This window comes from Myxocyprinus asiaticus, chromosome 44, assembly GCF_019703515.2.
Source record: "Myxocyprinus asiaticus isolate MX2 ecotype Aquarium Trade chromosome 44, UBuf_Myxa_2, whole genome shotgun sequence".
Taxonomy (NCBI): domain Eukaryota; kingdom Metazoa; phylum Chordata; class Actinopteri; order Cypriniformes; family Catostomidae; genus Myxocyprinus; species Myxocyprinus asiaticus.
The window spans coordinates 23,716,644-23,735,708 of record NC_059387.1 but is presented as its reverse complement, the minus strand read 5'-3'; the positions used below and the strand labels follow the sequence as shown (position 1 = coordinate 23,735,708).

At 38.1% G+C, this 19,065-nt stretch overlaps 1 protein-coding gene and 1 pseudogene across 2 annotated transcripts; both read left to right on the top strand.

Moving 5' to 3' along the window:
• LOC127434165 (serine/threonine-protein kinase Sgk3-like) lies at window positions 1–9,653 on the top strand. 2 transcript variants are annotated; one of them, XM_051686704.1, is made up of 17 exons: window positions 1–256; window positions 2,353–2,549; window positions 2,635–2,718; window positions 3,018–3,090; window positions 3,845–3,920; window positions 4,272–4,347; window positions 4,566–4,615; window positions 4,959–5,016; window positions 5,306–5,389; window positions 5,546–5,677; window positions 6,197–6,309; window positions 7,196–7,232; window positions 7,627–7,713; window positions 7,984–8,079; window positions 8,190–8,345; window positions 8,576–8,665; window positions 9,151–9,653. In XM_051686704.1, exons 2-17 carry the CDS (start codon window positions 2,472–2,474, stop codon window positions 9,319–9,321), a joined length of 1,461 nt encoding a protein of 486 aa, XP_051542664.1. In that variant the 5' UTR covers window positions 1–256; window positions 2,353–2,471; the 3' UTR covers window positions 9,322–9,653. The 2 variants fall into 2 exon arrangements, with proteins under 2 accessions (XP_051542664.1, XP_051542665.1); XM_051686705.1 differs by lacking the exon at window positions 1–256 and adding an exon at window positions 1,143–1,168.
• Window positions 9,654–13,730: 4,077 nt separating this feature from the next.
• Window positions 13,731–17,516, top strand: LOC127434519 (minichromosome maintenance domain-containing protein 2-like; annotated as a pseudogene).
• The last annotated feature ends 1,549 nt before the right edge of the window (window positions 17,517–19,065 follow it).

Below are 19,065 nucleotides of genomic sequence, written 5' to 3'. Positions count from 1 at the left end.
TTTCGTCCCTTGTTTGGTCGCGTGACTGATTGTTTCGGAACTTCGGAACAAACGTCAATGTGCGTTTTTCTTTTTTTTTTTGGGCGGCTCATTGATATCATGATGAATGTTAGGGAGTGAGACTTCTTTCTGTTAACCTGGGTCAATATTAGTTACCAGACACGCCGAGGTTTTTTTTTTTTAATCGTTAACTTCCCTTTCTTCCCGACACGTCATTGGAGCCATTTGGATGGAAAGAGAGAGAAAATAAATAAAGGCAAGTTGTGTTCTTATTCTCTTTTGAAAAATGTTTAGCACGCATGTGCCTCTGAGAGTACGTCGGCAACGATTGTAGTTAGGTTTTGGGTTGTAATAGTTCCATTCACAGCAATTAGTACACAGTGTGCATTACGTAATAACGTGTTTATTTATTTATTTTAAACAGAGGCAAATCAAACGCTAAAACACAGTGGCTTAAAGCAGTGTCAGTCACTGTCAAAATGGATTTGTCTGTTTAGAAGCTTCAGTTGCTTTCATTTCTTCATGAAAACACATGCTTGTTTCTAGCTGTCTGACAATGTCATGAAATATGAAGTTAGTAAAACTTCCTCATTTACTCCATCAGGATTTAGAAAATGTAGTATAATTTTAAAGCCATTGTCATTTGAGTGTGTTATGCAACAGCCGAACCAGCATTTTTAGACATTTTATTTGATAATTTTTGATGATATATATTTTCTGGTAATATATCTTTTTGATGCTACATTATTTTACCTGGAACCTGTTTGCAAATGTGTTCCTGTAACACAAAGTTCCACAAGAAAACACATGGAGGAATCATTATTACATCAATGACATTACTGTGTATCTTTTGTCATGGAGAACATGCTCATTGGAAAATGAACCATGAACCCCTGAACCCCTGATGTGGGCTAGTCTGTGTCATTTAGTATCCTTGGGCAGTAACCTTGGTTACCTACATAGTGTTGACTGTTGGAATGAAATGAACATGATCTGACCAGGTGAAATATTCACCAAGAACTTCCATTGAAATTTTTATTGAAAGTTAAACTTTCCTGAGTTTTATCACAGAGATACTAACATTTAGGGTTTGTTTCCTTCCTTGTGTCCACAGATCCTGCGCCTGGATTCCATTGCATTGTTACTTTCGATTTTCAAAGACAAACCTGTAATGACGCAATTTAAGCACGGCATGAATCTATATTTTAATGTGTGGCATGTCAGTGCGAGTTTGTAACTGATCTTTGTGGTTTTTCACTGCTTGAACCTGTTTGAGTTGTTGGTAAAACATTAGGTCAAATTTAATACCAATAACCTTTTGGCACCCTCCATGTTAACAATGACTTTAAGAGACCATAGCTTATAAGACTGATAACAGAGTGGAACGGTGTATCTATTTAGAACTGATATATTTCCAACACATTTGAAACTGTGTGTGTGTTTTTGGAATAGTCCATTAAGTCATTAAAACACCCTAAAACCCTGAATGGTTTACCACGTAGGCAAATAAACCTGTGACAAGTTCATGGGAGTGTAGACAAATACAGATCATAGTGATAGAGTAAACTATGTCTGCAAGAGCTGGAGTCTGTTATATAACAAAGTACACATTTGTTTTTCCTTTTATGTCATGCAGTATGGTAAAGAATAGTACAGTAGGGTTTAGGATAATCTCTCTGCTTGCTTAGAAAAATTTAATATTTTATTCTGTGCAAAGATTTTAGGAACCTGTCTGTTTGTCGCTCTTCATTGGTTTGGTGTTTAAAGCAACAGTATGTCTTTGCAATCCTAATGGTGATTGATTTATTTTTCAGGTTTGTGGAATATTATAACACGTTGTCAGAATTAGTGTTCGATTTTTATAATAGCCGGGGTTTTCAGCTGAATCAGCTAAATTACACTCATATACAAATTTTCTGAGCTGCTGTTGAGAGTCTCCACCTGGCCTTTAAATCTGCATCTTATGTTCTGCACTGCGTTATCTAAAAATACAGGAGAATGGTGGCCACCCATTTAGCAAGCGTGTTTTTCACTTGACAGAGGGAGTGTGTGGAAGTGGCATGTGAAAGGAGAATGTCCCACTGTGCACCCTCCCCGTTGGAGAGAAGCAGAGGGGAGGATGAAAGAGAGGGGAAAAGAGAGGTGGAGACTCTCGCTTGGCCGCCCAGACTGAGGCTCCTCTCTGTGCTCATGCCACACTTGATTAGTGACTCTGAGGGGCCTTTCTCCTCTTATGCAAGGCCCAAAGAGCCCTCTGGAGCTAAAGTGGATATACCTTAATACTTCTAAAACGAGCGGTCAGCGGTGGCAGAACCTCTTTCTTATGCTCTGGTATGTTTATGTTCTGCGTAGGACCGGAATGGAGAGTTTCCATCAGAATCAGCTGTGCCCCAGTGGCACGGGAGTGTTCTGAGGACTTGTGGCATCAATGAACCGTTGCTTGTGAGTCCCAGATCTGGAGAGAACTTAGGATGGAAGACCACCCCAGCTGCCCCAGTGTCAGCATTCCCTGCTACAATGAGAAGAGAGATAAGAAGAAACGCTATACTGTGAGTCACAAGACCTTGGGTTTCTGTGTTTTAATGTGATGTTTTGGGGTCTGATTTTTGACCTTTTTAATCCTTGTCTTGTTAGGTTTACAAAGTAATGGTCAGTGTTGGATGTCATGAGTGGTTTGTATTCCGGAGATACGCAGAATTTGACAAACTGTACAATACAGTGAGTGAATTGTTTGTACTAATGTGTTTTAGACACATGTAAATGTCTATAAACATGTTAAACATAGGATTTAGAGTTGCATGTACCCTTTTGCTAGTAAGCTTCACTGTGTGGTAACTATGATTTGTATACAGCTATTTAGAGTTAGTTTTCTTATTAAATATTCACATATTAACAATTTAACCTATTAAACTGTTAATCTTTTTGGAATGTATCTGTGGAAGGAATATTTTAGAGGATCAATTTGTAAAATATCCAAATCAGACTTGATTAAAAATGCATAATGTATTCTTCCACAGTTGAAAAAACAGTTTCCTGCTCTGAATATGAAGATTCCTGCTAAGAGAATATTTGGGGACAACTTTGACCCAGGTACTAAAGATAACAGAAATTGTTCTCAACATATTTGACTGTTCCTTGATGTCCCATGAAATAAAACTAATATTGTGTAGAGCCCACTGTAACCCTTTGTCTTCTCATGGATGTACGTTAGCGACTTTGCCTCATTAAGCTGAACAGACAGCATGTGTATTTGCCAAATTAGATTATTCAACAGAGTGCCATACAGAAAATCAACCATGCTAAATCCACCCTGACCCAGGCCTATAAAATCCTTGTCCCTATTTAATCTTGTGTTATGCTCTCAGACCGCAACAAAGTACCTTAAAATATTCATTAGAATCTTAACCATATACAATTGTGTTTGGCCCATGTGCAACCAATTATGTGGCCAGTTTGTGGTCAAGGTTTTTTTTAATGCAGAAATCATGGGTCAAGTCATTGAAAGCACATGAAAATATTCTACATATTTTTAAAGACACATGTTCTACTTAAATTTTTCTTCTCACCCACTCTCTCTGCCCTTCTCTTTCTCTCTCCCTATTCCTCTTTCTCACTGACTAATTGCTGTCTTGCGAGAGAATGCAAATCTAATTATTCAGGGCACATTTTACAGTAGCGCAACATGCTCCACTGAGAAACTGAGGACTGTGAATGGTCACTATGTAATAAAAGTTGCTGTCACAATAGACTGCGTGGATTAGTTATTTCCTTTTAGAGATGATGCTATACACATTTCAATGTAAATTCTGATTGTTTCTAATTATATATTTTGTTTGATCCACAGAGTTTATAAAACAGAGAAGAGCAGGGTTACATGAGTTCATTCAGAAGATTGTCTCTCATCCACAGCTCAGCCACCAGTGAGTATATCAGCCAGTTATTTAGTGTTGCTTCACTTACTTTGTTGCTATTAGCACTCATGGTATCAGTGCATCTCGATTTAGGCTGAATTTCAATGTGTTTGAGTGGGCCAAAACCATCCAAACCAGATATCTCTCTGAACTCTTGAGTACAAAGCCATATTGATTTTATCTTATGATTCCTTGCCAAATAAAAGATGCTTTTTTTATTCTTTGTAATATTTGCTATGGTTACGGTTCTTCTTACAGAGAACTGTTGATGTTAGCTCGCATTTCTGCTCACAGCTGCGGCTTTGTGTTGTCTCAGTCTGACTTCTAACATGTGAATGTTCACCCATTTCAAATGCGCAGTCTCGATGTCAAAGACTTTCTATGCATGGACAAATCAAAAAACTTCTCTGATGCCTCAGAGGATGAAGATGACAAGGTTGGTATTTCTTCTGATCTCACATTTTAAAATATACATTACGATTTACTGGGTAACTGGGCTTATTAGTGTCCATTTTCGTGTTATCTCGTGGGAAATTCAGCTTTTGGCTGTTATGTTGACACACACATAGAATGTTAGTTATGTGAAGTACATGTTTTGAACGGAGTCATACCTAGCCATAACTAATCTTGGTATTTTTATCATATCCTTTACAGAGCAACTCTACCTCTAGAAACATTAACCTGGGGCCATCTGCAAATCCACAGTAGGTACTGTTTCTGTACTACGCTAGCTTACTCCTGAAACTTGGCATTGCAATATTGCAAATATTGTTGGCATTTGTATGATAAATTGCTTGCTCTTGTATGATAAATTGCTTACTTAATTGTAAGTCGCTTTGGATTAAAGCATCTGCTAAATGATTACCGTACATGTAAATAAAGGTTTTGATTTAATTTATTGACTGAGTTCATTGCTTTGTATAGTGACACAAAAACGATTTATTTGATAAATTGGGAGATACAGAACATCTGTCCAAATGGTAGGATATTAATGGCACACGTGGCTTATTGCATTTCAGCATTAATCATCAGATGTTTTTCCCACAGTGCAAAGCCCACTGATTTTGACTTTCTTAAAGTCATAGGAAAGGGGAGCTTTGGAAAGGTATGTTGTCTTTTTTTAAATGTACTGCCTAATGGTGTAAATTGTCGGAAGCTTTGCATCATGTGTGTTCAGTGCACACACAGTATATATCAGTCACTGAAAGCTCTGAATGTTACTCAAACTTTAGGAATTCTGTTTTGTTTGCTGTATGGTTATAGCCATAATGTTTTGGTTCCAAGTTGTGGACTCTCCATTCAGGAAGTGAGATTTCACAGTTTTGAAGTTACTCATGCACTGCCATAGTGGAAGTTGAAACTGTTGCTAACCCACCATCCTCTCTCACCCAAAGGTTCTTCTTGCAAAGAGGAAACGGGATGGGAAGTGTTACGCCATCAAAGTCTTGCAAAAAAAGGTCATTTTAAACAGGAGAGAGGTAATTAAATTACCAAAAACAGCAGGGACCCATTTTGAGATACATTAGGATATACTCTTGTTTTAAAGCCAAAACTTTATTTGTAATTGCTGTCTTATGTGCAGTATGTATTTGACATTTGATTAATGAATGCCCCTGATTTCCTTTTTATACCAGCAAAAGCACATTATGGCTGAGCGTAACGTGTTGCTGAAGAATGTTAAACACCCCTTCCTAGTTGGACTGCACTATTCCTTTCAGACAACAGACAAGTTGTATTTCGTCCTGGATTTTGTCAATGGTGGAGAAGTGAGTATTTGTTGTAGCTGACAGGCTGAAACAGAGAGAGTTACAAACTTATTTCCAAGGCTGACATCTGTACTGTCGTCATAACACAAAGATGAAACCAATATATTATAAATAGATCTATCACTGACAATGACATTTGTTAAAATAACATCTTGAAAAGGAAGTGTTGGGGATTGTGACATGTAAATGAGATGGTGAAGTCAATGCATTACTTTGCAATTATTGGCCATTGTATTGGCATTTTATATGGTTCCTATTCACATGCTCATTTAAATATGCTGACTTGCTCTTTTCAGCTAAATGTGTGCTGACCATATTTTAAATGTCAGCTAATTACAAACCACAAAAATAATCATTAGCATTGTGAGACAGGCTACAGAGCAGCCTTGCGGCATGACATTCAAACCCATGATTTAATAGTTAGCCTAACTATTTGGCCTTTGAAATGTCCAGTTCTGCATTTTTTTTTTCAAGTTAAAAAACAGTGTATATTCACACTTTTTAGTATTCTCATTACAGCTTTTCTTTCACCTCCAAAAAGAGCGAACCTTCCCTGAACCCAGAGCTAAGTTCTACATCGCTGAGATGGCAAGTGCTCTGGGTTACCTGCACTCTCTTAACATAGTTTACAGGTAAACACAGCTTTTCTGAAGGATCCTTTATGCTATAATTGTAAGGTTGGATCTTTCTTAGACAGTAGTGAACTGTTAAAGTGTGTGAGAATTCCGAGAGGCACTGGAATGTTTAACAGACACATTCAAGACCACCTCTCTTGACCTCTCATAGATTTTACTGTAAACTCGACTGAAATTTTTATGTAATCCTCTCTCCTTTTGTTAGCAGTTTTTTTGTTGTTGTTGCTTGGATCGCCCCACATTAAAGGTGCTATCAATACATTATGCTAACACAAACTGGTGTAGATGCAGCATCACACAAGATCAACATTTCTTGATACCAACGGCATTGTAGAAATGTGCTATTTGCAGTCAGCCATGACTAATTTATCTTGCCTGTGAAAAAGTACAAGTACAAGGGATTATCAAGATAAAGTGAGTAATATTCAGCTGATCATGAATGTGCACCTAACACCATATAGAATAAAGCAGCTTTTCTCTAGTACTGCTTTGACTTGAGTCTCATGTGAGTGTACATCACTTAAAACATTTTTCAAAAATACTGTTCATTTCTTTGTTTAGCGATTAGCAGAAAATTACTGAGTGCACCTTTAAATGCATTCAAAGGAATTTGATTGGTGAATTGGAAAAACACACTAAAGCATGCTCGCATATGAACTGGTCATCATATAAGTATAGTCTGCTTTCATAGCTTTTATGCTCTCGATGTGAATTAAATGCGTTATGAATTGCCTATGTTCATATCTGTCTTGTCATATTAAATGGCCCATAATTCATTGTTTGCTTTTTCTTTGTAATGTGCTTTTCATTTCGATTGTTCCTGACTAAAAACACATGACACTGTTTTCTCATGCTAACAAGTTAAATGTTCTTGTGTTCCCAGGGATCTGAAACCAGAAAATATCCTGCTGGACTCTCAAGTAAGTATTTTTTCCCCCCACTTTTATAATTTCAAGAGTGTAGCTGAACAAAGTTGTCACAGTTCCAGAGGAAACCGAGTAATCTGCCCTAGCTGTGAAAGTATAACAAACTTTTCTGAAATCTAGAGATGAGGCTTTCATTTGAGCACAACTCTAGCTTTGGCCAGCCAAATGAAATATTACAATGAAACTGTTGACTTGTTTTAATTTGAAAGAATGTGTCATATTGGGTTACGTTTTACTTGTGCATTTCCTATAGAATTTTATGAAATTGTGAGAGGTTTACAGGACTCTGGCAAATATTCCAGTCACACAAAAGATTATTTGGCTCTGAGAAGAATAGGCCTCTTGTGTGTTGACTTCCTGAAAATGTTGCCATCTGTTGTCTGTTAAGGGACATATAGTCTTGACTGACTTTGGACTGTGTAAGGAGGGCATTTCCCAAGCAGATACAACCACCACATTTTGTGGGACACCTGAGGTATTATTTTCTGAATGCAGATATGATAAATGTCAGTTACGTGAGTTGCATGTATGTAATTTTGACTTTATAGTTGAATGTATACAATAATTCATAATCAGTTTGCTTTGTTTAACCAGGTCAAACTTATAGTCCACAGATTGACACTTATATTTTAAAGTATTTTCTTGAGTGCTTTAGTACATGTAATGTCTTACATCAAGGAAATCCTTGAATAGTGCAGTAATATATTTTTAAAGCTATAATTGCATTCTTTTGCATTCTTGATAGTATCTAGCTCCAGAAGTACTCCGGAAACAACCCTATGATAACACAGTGGACTGGTGGTGCCTGGGTTCTGTGCTCTATGAAATGCTGTATGGGCTGGTAAGAGACCAATTGACTTTAAAGAAATTAAAAATTCAAAGTCACAAAAAATTCATCAAATATAAAGGCAAGGATGTTTAAATCTTGTTTTACCTTTATACCATTAACAGCCACCGTTCTACAGCAGGGACACACATGAGATGTATGACAAAATTCTTCATAAGGAGCTGATAATGCGCCCTGGGGCTTCCACAGCTGCCTGGTCCATCCTTCAGGCCCTACTGGAGAAAGACCACACCAGGAGGCTTGGCTACATAAATGACTTTGTGAGCTATTTAGTACTGCTTCATAGCCACCTTCTGGATGATTTTGTAAAACATTTAAGAAGCATTTCAGAAAATAGAGAATGTATCAGTTCTCTATTTATCTGTACAGTTCAGTTCCCTAAGAATTGTATATGCTATTGGATAAAATCTGACAATCTTGTAATGGGAATGTCTTGGCATGTGGTATGCAAAATGTTTGGTATGTTATAATCATGTCCTAATATTTCCAGAATGAAGTCAAAGAGCATGAATTTTTCTCATCAATCAACTGGGATGATCTTGAACAGAAAAAGCTCCCACCCCCATTCAACCCTAGTGTGGTAAGACTTAACAGCATAACTCTTTTATCAAATTTCAAGAAGTTATCTATACCAGTCTATGTACACTTGTGCTGCTGTCACATGCTAATATACACATGCAGATTTTTTTAAATAGTTCAGAATTGTTCCAAAATAATCAAATTGTTTCAGGACCGTATTTCAGATTTCACGATGCGTCATAATTGTTAGGTAATGAATTGTAATCAAATTGAATTATTGTGAAAGCAAATATTTACAGTAATAATGCACTAGTTGTTGCTGTTGGCTGATTGGTAATGTAATCAAGAATGTAATCATGTAATTCAAAATTAACTCTATGCACATTATAAAATGTAATGAAAGCCAATTACAAATACTCGTTTTGTGTAATCTGATTACATAATATAGATTACATGTAATCTGTTACCACCCAGTACTGTTTATACTTTAATTATTTTTTAATTACAAGGGTATAAAAAAGTCACCTCTCTGATGTTGTTTTACAGGAATCCCAGTATGACATCTCAAACTTTGATCCAGAGTTTACAGAGGAAACCGTGACAAACTCTGTGTGCTTCTCTGCAGGGCAGTCAATAGTTAATGCTAGTGTCATGGAGGCTGATGATGCCTTCCTGGGATTTTCCTATGCTCCCCCATCAGAAGATTCTTTCCTGTAAGGGTGGCCCTAAAGAATAATGGCAATCCATAGAGAGCTGCAAGAAATGGCTTTGCTGTGATCACTCTCTGTGATGAAAGGGAAGAACTGAGTGTGATGTCCCGTTCAGTGGGGCGGACCCTTGTGTTTGTTAACAGAAGCGGTGCATGAACCTTTTGGGATGCAGGGTGTTTCAAACTTTATTTTTATGCTTGAATAACAAAGTTCTATTTTGTATAACATTGAATGCCTTACCCTGAGACAACTCAGGAGCGGAAGTGTAATATTGAGATTTTTGGTATTTTTTTCCTCAGAATTGTTTTCTTTGGATAAAGTTATTTGTAACAAGGAAAACGGGATCATATTTGTAAACGGAGCATCCACTTTATGACACATTTGTAGTTTTCACCCGGTCTTATACTTGATTATAATAATGTGCAGTATATGACCAATTGTGCTCTTGTAGTTTAGTCTATTATAAGAAAAAAACACATTTATATTGTGTCGGCCAAAGCAATTAAATTGCTGCTTGACATCATGTTATATTCCTTTATATTTCATATATATTATATTATGTATGTGATGAAATTATAAAATAGGCAGAACTGTAGGTTTGTGCTGCATTCTGAAATCAAAATGAACCCCATGAGTCCTTATGTAATCAAACAGCTATAGTACAGTGTAAATTGAACATTTGTAGCGATTGCATCTTAGTTTGTAATGAGTTAGAATACTGACAATGACCCAGAAATTAATCACTACTTAATTTGCCTCCTTGTTATGATATGGGGCACCAGTGCCTACTGACATATGACATAAACCTTAAATGATTACCTGTACAAGTAAATACGTTTTCTTGGGTCACTCCGCTTGTTTAATACATCTCATTTGCATATATTTAAGATGTGCACGAGCTTCACGCGCAGCATCCGACTCCGAGACGAAGCGTTACGTTGTGGAAATGGAGTCTACTTTAACTAAAAGAAGCGATATTAATTTAGATAGAAGTGGAGGGTTACGTAAACTCATGGAAGACCGTAACGCCTTAAAATGATTGTTTATATAAGACTTATAAGCGTTATTAGAGGTTTATTTGTCATTTAGACATATTTTAGGGTGATCATATTCTGGTTTTCCAAAAAGAGGACACCTTTTTTTTTTTTTTTTTTTTTTTTTGCCGTGGGTGGGTGGGATGTGTTGTGGTGGGGTGGAATAATAGGGTTCAAAACAGTGTTACTATGAATGCAAACTTTAATACAATGAAAAATACTCTTTATTAGCATAACATAAATTATATATATATATATGTCCAACATTCTTTTGAATGTCCATGTACTAAAATAAAATATTAGATACCATGAGTGTAACTTCATTTAATATTACTATTATTTTGAATGGCCATGGAAAATGAAGCAATGTGATGACAATTATACATGGTCGCAAAAAGTAGTCCGTTAATTTACCTGATGAACTTTCATCTTTTGCTGACCCTTTATGCTTCGCAGAGCTAATGTGTGCTTCTAAATCACTTGCACTTTTGTTAGCAACTAACACACAAGTGCCAGCTTTACATGTCATACATTCTGCTTCCCACGGATCTCGACCTGGACGGAAGTATTGGAGTTTTAAGTGCAAATCTTCTGTAAATTTGCACTTTCGTTTGGGCATTGTTTCCACTCAGCTGTCATTTGCTGCTAATGTCAAGCAACTGATGCCAACACAACAGTGCTTCACGTGTTCGCGGAGAGATTGACAGGCAGGAATTTGGCCAATAGTTGCTGCAAGCCTCTTATAATCGACCAATTGGTGTGCGAGAAGGCGGGACTTAAAAAGAGGGGTTAAAGCAATGCAAATATGCGTGCACTCACAATGAAGTATTAGACCAGATGCACATCATAATGCAACTATAGTAGAATTCCGGACATTTTCGCAAATTTAGAAATCCCGGCCGGACGCTTTTTTAATGTCCAAAAAAGAAAAAGAGGACGTATGGTCACCCTACATATTTCATGATTTTCCTCAGGAGCTCACGAGGAAGCGACCAGTGTCCCCTTTTAAAATTAATTTTACACGACTTTTTTATAATTCGTTAAATTTTCAAACTAAACAAGCTAATGAAAGTGTGAACCTTACCCACTTCGAACCAGAGCAAATGAACATCATTATGAACATTACAAAAACGCAGAATTCCATGACCATTTTCACAATGAAAAGAAGCAAGATAAACCTGACTTTCAGGTTCACAGCAGACGGAGGCCGGGTATCGGTCCAGTTTTTATGTAAATCCTTATGTGCTTGAATTGGACGCCACACTGGGAGACTGTATATTACACGACCCCCTAAAAGCTGCCTCACTCTTTCAGTCTGTGAGCTACACGAATAAACACGTATAATAATGTTTAGAATCTTCCCCACTAATGTATAGGTTATCAGTCAATTAATTACTGTAGATTAATTACAGGGGCAGTCCCCCGTTGGTGAACAATTAGGTGTTTTATTCTACATAGAGAGGGTCCTCTCATGGGGTTGACGTTAAAATTACATGACCAGCCGAATACTACTCGCTTAATCTGAGTAACCACCTTGTTATTGAACATTTTCACTCATGGCTTAATCATGACTCTCTGTGAATAAATTTCTACAATGGGATCAATAATTTAAAACTATTGTGTTTGAATGATGCTGATCTCATGCCATTGGGTGTCAGTGCAAGTCCAAGATGATTTAACGTAGATGATCCTTAAAAAAGTACTGAGTGCACCTTTAAATTTGAGGGAAAATGCCAATCACTTCATGTATTTTACTGAGCTTTAAAGACCACACTGCAATCAGTGGCGTATCCAGGACATTTTTACTGGGGTGGCCAAGATGGAGCACAGACCTAGTGTGGGGTGGCGATACCAGGAGAAACTTTATGAATGGCATGATCAAAATGTGTAAATATCGCATTGCTTTGCTTCAACATCTACACATGTAGAATAAATGAATTCTTAAACTCATGTTAGCATTCACTGAATTGTTTGTATTCAATATCAGACTATTGTTTTGACATTTGACAGTTTTCTATTCCTGTTCTATTTCAGCCTATTACAGTTTCTGGGAATCTCTGGTTATTTTAACATAACATCCATTTTTAAATCAGTAATTGTTTAGGAAAAGTCAGTTCCACATTTTTAAGAGCTATTCTCATTGTAGAGAATTAATCTGCGTATAACATCAGGTATAGTGTATAATCATAAAAAGATACAAGTACAGGTGATAACTGATTGAGGCACAATTCAATCAATTATTCATTCATTTATTAGCTATAACTGCACTGTCCAGCAGAAATATTGTTAAATTGGGTACAAATCAGTGTGTGAAATTGGCTACGAGGGCTTATAGGTGTCTGTCTGGAAACCCCAAAATTGCAGATTGAGCTCTGAATACAGTAAAAAACAAAACTCTATTTACAGTGTCTACTCAGGTTTATTTTCCACATGTTCTGATAGCTTCAATTACTTTGAATATTACCAAATAAAATAGTTAGTCAAATCCTTTGCAGCATTTAAGTGCAATTTGCCCTGCCTCTGCATATTTAAAATGTCAAATAAGGTATAAAAACTTCGAAGATTTTATTGGTCTGACTGACCAATAATACACATAAAGAGCTCATAAATAACTCATGTAAAGATTTAAAGTACAGTCACAGCACAAACCCTTCCATTTCACACACAGGTTAGCCATATATATATATATATATATATATATATATATATATATATAACTTTAGCTATTGAACATATACACCTGTAAAACGCTTTACACACCTCCATCATTAAATCAGAAAACATGGCATTTCATATTTCATGTCAATATAAAGATAACATGCTGAATGTGGTGTAGGGTCTAGCTTACTCTTCAACCTAGCTACTGTAACAATGAAAAAAAAATTTCACATTCACATGGAAATTCGGGATAAATTAAACGTTAGATTAGATGAACATTCCTTTCAAATAACAGCTTTCTTTTTGACCACAAATCGACGTCGTCAACTCATTGGAAGTTGGAGGTAGACGCTAGCTCGTGTCAGCTTCGTGCTTCTGACCGACCATTATACTCCAGACCTGGCGCCCGCTGCCCGCGACCTGCGGCACCTGCCTGGCCACCCGCTTCCTGCCCCTCCCCCCACTGATCAAAGATCAGCTCACACAGCTTCAGTCCCACCACTACTATAATGGTCAGAAATATAAAACGGACCCTGGGTCAGTGTGGCTCTAAATCAACAAATGACCTGAGATGTCATCTTTGTTTGACAGGTGTTTCTATTGTTCTTCGTTCTTGTGTTGATGAACATGATGAACTACCAATCAATTCTGGGGTGGCCAATGAGATTTCAGGGGTGGCCCAGGCCACCCCCTAAAATCGCCACTGACTGCAATATAAACTCTCTCTGAGTTCCCCCGTGGGTATGGCCAACGACACCTTTAGCTTTAGAGGGCCTTGCAATTGCCATGACCCAGGTCACTAAATACACACAAGGGGCCAGATTTCTCTGCTCATAAGAGAAGTGCCCTTGCTCAAGAGGTAGGTCACTTTATTACCTTGCTTTTTTTTTTTTTTTTCAAAATGCAGGCTTTATTTGTAACTGTTAACATAACCTCTACATAACCTTAAATGATTTGGCAATACTATACTTTAATTGGCATGCCAATAAAGCTGAAGTGAACTGTTATCCCATCTGCCAATTTGTCCAAAAGATATCATTACGAGTTCGTGTACCAGGTGCCACAGAGACTGCAACAATTAGGAGTGATTTTCTCTGCTCATCTCCATTGAAAGATGTGAAATCTTGTGTTTTAGGGGGTGAGACAAAATTAAAACAAAACTTAAATTGTACGGAGGAAACTAATCTGAATTTTGAAGTGCATAGTTTAAAAAAAAAAAAATACTTCAAATGTTTAAATGTGTAGAATGGTTCAATGTCAGATGTGTGTATATATAATATTTTTTTTTTTATTCACAGATTAACAGCTTGTTGAGCTCATTTGTGTGAGAGCAGTGGATATTTTGAGTTCATTAGGTTTCCACAAGATATCAATCGATCACCCTTTTTTTGAGAGGTGGGCCTAAATGCAATTTTTGTCTCAAATTGTTCCCCCTTTTCATTATGGTATTTCCATCAGTCTTTACCTTTAAACCAGCTATTAAGAAATAATCCAGTTAGGTTGTGAGTTTTCATGCCAGATTAATCTGGGTTTCATAGTCTTGTTAGAGAGCATAAAGTAAAACTGTTGAAACGCATCCAGTCAGTGTTAGGTTGGGTGTTCCTGTCTCCTGCAATAAAATTCCTCGATTCACCAACTTGAGAGGCTGTAGACTCTCTGGCCTATATTAGCATATTCTGTTGACCTAGTATTAGTCTGGAATTCAATACACCAGGCTCCAGTTACTGAACATACATGTTAATAAATGTAAGTTACACTCATTAGCTGGTACAAGCTATAGTGGAATCATTGTTTAAAAGAGCCTGCAGTGTTTGTCTTGGCAGCAATGTAGGTGGTGAGCATGTTTCTTAAAAAATAAGACCAACCCCCAACTGTCATTGTTTTGTTTTTCTTAACATAATTAGATGAACTGCGTAACTCCATGAGAATTGGCCATCTATTGAGTTGTGGGAATTCCAGCTCATGTGCACCAGTGGTCCAACATAACCTGGAGTGTAGAGGCTTGCAGTATCCAGCCATGGACCCCAAATGTAAGGCTTGTTTTGACTTTGAAGTTACAAAAACAACCAGCTATATTCACAGCATGTTAAAGTCATTCCCTCTTGACTGCTGCTCACAGGCCTCTGTCTGGTTCGCAACAAATTTCAGAACCTGCTGACAGCCTCTACCCGTTCCCCATGGAGGTTCACTGCCATTTTAGCCAACTCCTTTGGTTCCCCTGTGATCCCACCTAGACTCCATGACACTGAAATTGGGACTTCTACTTGGTTTGGTGAAGACTGATGATAATCCAGATACCCCCAACCACCTGGATATGCTTTCTCTCACCAGTGACGCTAATCATTGACTGGTCTGGCTTTTTAAAATATGCACATACCGTTATATGGTCGTCCAGGATTTGTCTACTAAGAGTAATGTATTTTCTGTTTTACTGTTTGTCATGCCACTTCACTAAAGTATCATTTATATTGAGTGTTTATTCATTTACAGGTTGAGAGATACTGTAGCTTGGGATTGGCCCAACATGGAATTCATCACACACTGACAGGAGAGCTTTTGGCATATCTGTCTCTAGAGGAGTATGGAGTAGGTACCGCCAACATTTATTCCGGTTCAGCTCTGCTGGCAACTGGAGGAGTCTGTCTGCTGGGAAGCCCCACATGCTACAAGAGACAAGATGGACATGCTTCAATCCAGTGCCAATTAATGACATTATTGTATAGGCTAATAATTTCAAGGAAATGAACACAAAGGATAAGACAGACTGCGCTTACATTTCAACCAATAAAGCAAACCTAAACTATTTTCTCTTCTGCACTCTGCACAATTTCCTTCAGCTCTAGAAAACAGGACTGTGTCTGTTTTCATTCCTGCAAAAAAGTATGGTGATGATACGGACCAGCAGCTCTCCTTCCTCATCCACTACTTTTGGGCCCTAGCTAATGCTGCCTCCCCCTCCAAGAATACAGCCAGATGTGATAATATGGTGCTGGCCTCTGTGGTGGGTTTACATCCCAGCTTATTATAATCATTTGGCCTTTCCGTTGAAACCAGATGGGAACTTTATTGTGAGTTTTTAAAATATACATGACACAAGACTGTGATTGCATGTGTAAGGAATGCTGGAATGCTTAGGAGATGGCCCCACCTCTTTCTGTATTTGGAAACAGGAACCAGAGACAATGCATCTTTAGGGGAGCTTCTCATTCCAATTTGTGTCAGTAGCCAAATTATACCCCAGTGGTCTAGACAATGACTTTCATTTCCCCCAGTGTTATTTTATAGCACTGCATGAGCACATCTTTTTAAAAGTAATTGATATACATCATCTGCTTATCTTTTAGTGGATATAATTGTTCATTTATTATTATAGGAAATGGGCTCAGTGCCCCTTCAGCTCACAGTGATGTTTGGACCAGTGATCCAGTGTTGAGAAACAGGTGATCACCCACTCCTGTCCATGACAGTGCACACCTTAAGACAGGCCATCTACCCAGGAAAGCCCCTTTATCCAGACTACAATGTGGTGCATCAACCTATGAAAAAATGCTTGGGCTGCTGTTTCTTTAGTAACAGTTGTTGTTTAAATAGTTCTGAGATTTAACTTGCTGTACAGTACATAATGAGGTTAGACTTTGTTACATGAAAACAGGCTTTACTTGACGTCAAAGCCTGTTGTTTCCATGCTTGCCCATATTTCCCCTAGCTCTTGGCTCATGCAAGGGACTTGAAGGTGGCCATGAGTCCTGAGGCTGAGAGAACGATCCATGGCCAGCTGCAGAGTTTGTTCAGACTCCACACAGGGCTCATCGGTCTCGGCCACATCTGTCAAACTGCTGTAAGCATTGCTTGAAAATCTGATGTCTACAAATGTTAACTCTTTTCAGAGTGTTATCTGACTGAACCACTAGATGGCACAGTTATATAATGCAAGCCAACAGTTAAGCACCTTCTTCCAACTTTTCCAAAGAATATTCAACCAACTTTTTGTAGTTTCTGGGGTTTTTCTATATAACAGATGTTTTGTCAGAGTATATTTAGAGATAATCCTCAGGCTGTATTGTTGAAAGACTGTTTACACTCACTAAAAACTGTGCCATCTAAACTGGTAGCAAGCTTTAACAAATGGGTAACCTGTTCTCATTTAAATAAATGCAGTATGTATCTGGGATTGAAGTAGTAAAATCTGGAGTAAGCAAGATTTTGTAATGCAGGAAATCAAGCAGCATAAAATTGGTCAAGTCTGAAACTCACAAGAATCATGTATTTTATATTGTTATGCAATGTTCATACCAAGTAGTACCAGGATATTTTATGCAGAAAGCATTATGTTAAACATTCTGGTAGAATTTCTCTGGCCCACGCCCACGCTAAGCTCAGTCTGAGAACACAAGTTCTAGAGGAAGATGCAGTCATTGCGGTACTGCTGTGCGAGAGTTCACTCACCCAAAACATGGTTAGTTTCACTTCCACAATTATATCTGAGTTCAAACAAATTAACTATTAAATACAAAAGTTGAAGCCCACACTGATTTTCTGAAATTACATGCAGTAAAGCAGGGGTGTCCAAAGCCCGGCCCTTCGACTGCTCTGACGTGGCCCGTGAGATATTTTAGAAATTAGTCCCACTATGGAGAAATGATTTGAAATTCATATTCTAGACACTGGATGTCACGATCACGTACAGTCACTACTCACAGCGCATTGTCTCCACTAGTCGGTTCTCACTGGCAGAGTTCAACAGGAGTTTGGAAACCATTGGAAAATGGTTTGAGTTTCAGGACTGAGAAAGAATATTATATGTAACATTGCTAACATTGTTCTACATTACAGAGAAACACTAAACCATAATAATGAGCCTTTAAAATATAAATTAAGTGCTCAAGCGCACGCATAAAGCTTGCCGCAGCGCACCGGCAAAAGTAATTATTATGAATGTGTCAGAAAAAACAGAAAGAAGACTGTCTGACCATTTTAATAATTTAATAAACTAGTGTTTTCTGAGTCAGTGTCGGACGCTGACTCATCATGTCCGCAATATAGTGGATGCGCCTATGAAGAGAAATGCACGTCAAGTTAAACATGTCATGCAGTAAGCGTGCTACTAATTTAGCTTCCACTCTCCGCATGAACACTTGGATATGCACCTAATAATAGCACACATTTATCTAAGTTAACGTTAGAGTGAGTGGCCATGTAAAGTGGCTAATGTTAGGCTACTACTTACATGTTTCAAATGATAAGCCATGTTTGAGGTCAATGAATGATAGGCGAACGTTTGGATTTCTTGCCCTACATAATTACCACATGGACCAGCCGTGTTAACTATCTGTCTGTCATGCACTGCGTGACTTCGCCACTTCCTGTAGAGTTTTTTTTTTCTGCAACCAACCGACTAATTAAAATTTGGTCGACCAAGCCTCTTCTCATCGACTAACGTTTGGTCGACTATTAGGGGGCAGCCCTAGTCTCAATGTGGTATTCTATGAGGTTCGTACGTCTGGGAAGAGGTGAAAACACATCGGAAAACTCCTTTTGCAACCTCATTGACTTGGGATGGCGAGAGGTGGTCTCCAAAGGGCGGTTTGATGAGCGGTTTTTGATTCCAACTCCGGTCCCAACTCAACACTCTCTGGGACGACCGTCGCTAAAGCCACGAATTCCACCTCTCTCCCCAGTTTTAAGAGATTCAGATGGTAAATTTGCCATGCTCCACCTCTATCCGCTCGTCTTGCCTCATAGTCGACATCCTCAATTCGCCGTGTGACCTCAGAGGGCCCTTACCACTTGGATAATAATTTAGAGCTCGATGTAAGTTGCCCCAATGTGTAGAGTTTTGCTCTAAGGTCCAGAACGTATAGAATTTAATTCTTACTCTCTAAAGGTCCCTCTCAATTTTCCCCCAGAACATCAAGGATACCTGAGGCTTGCGGCCATAAATTAATTCAAAGGGGGAAAACCCAGTGGAGGCTTGTGAGACCTCTCATACTGCAAATAACAGGGGTTCTAGCCACCTATTCTAATTTCGCACATCTTCCGTGTACAAACTTTCGAACCAT

Excerpts from the sequence above, each read along its gene's own strand:
- LOC127434165 (XM_051686704.1), top strand. The coding sequence starts at position 2,472 with ATGGAAGACCACCCCAGCTGCCCCAGTGTCAGCATTCCCTGCTACAAT. Across the intron at positions 2,719-3,017 it reads TTGACAAACTGTACAATACA|TTGAAAAAACAGTTTCCTGC; the intron begins GTGAGTGAATTG and ends ATTCTTCCACAG. Across the intron at positions 3,921-4,271 it reads CATCCACAGCTCAGCCACCA|TCTCGATGTCAAAGACTTTC; the intron begins GTGAGTATATCA and ends TCAAATGCGCAG.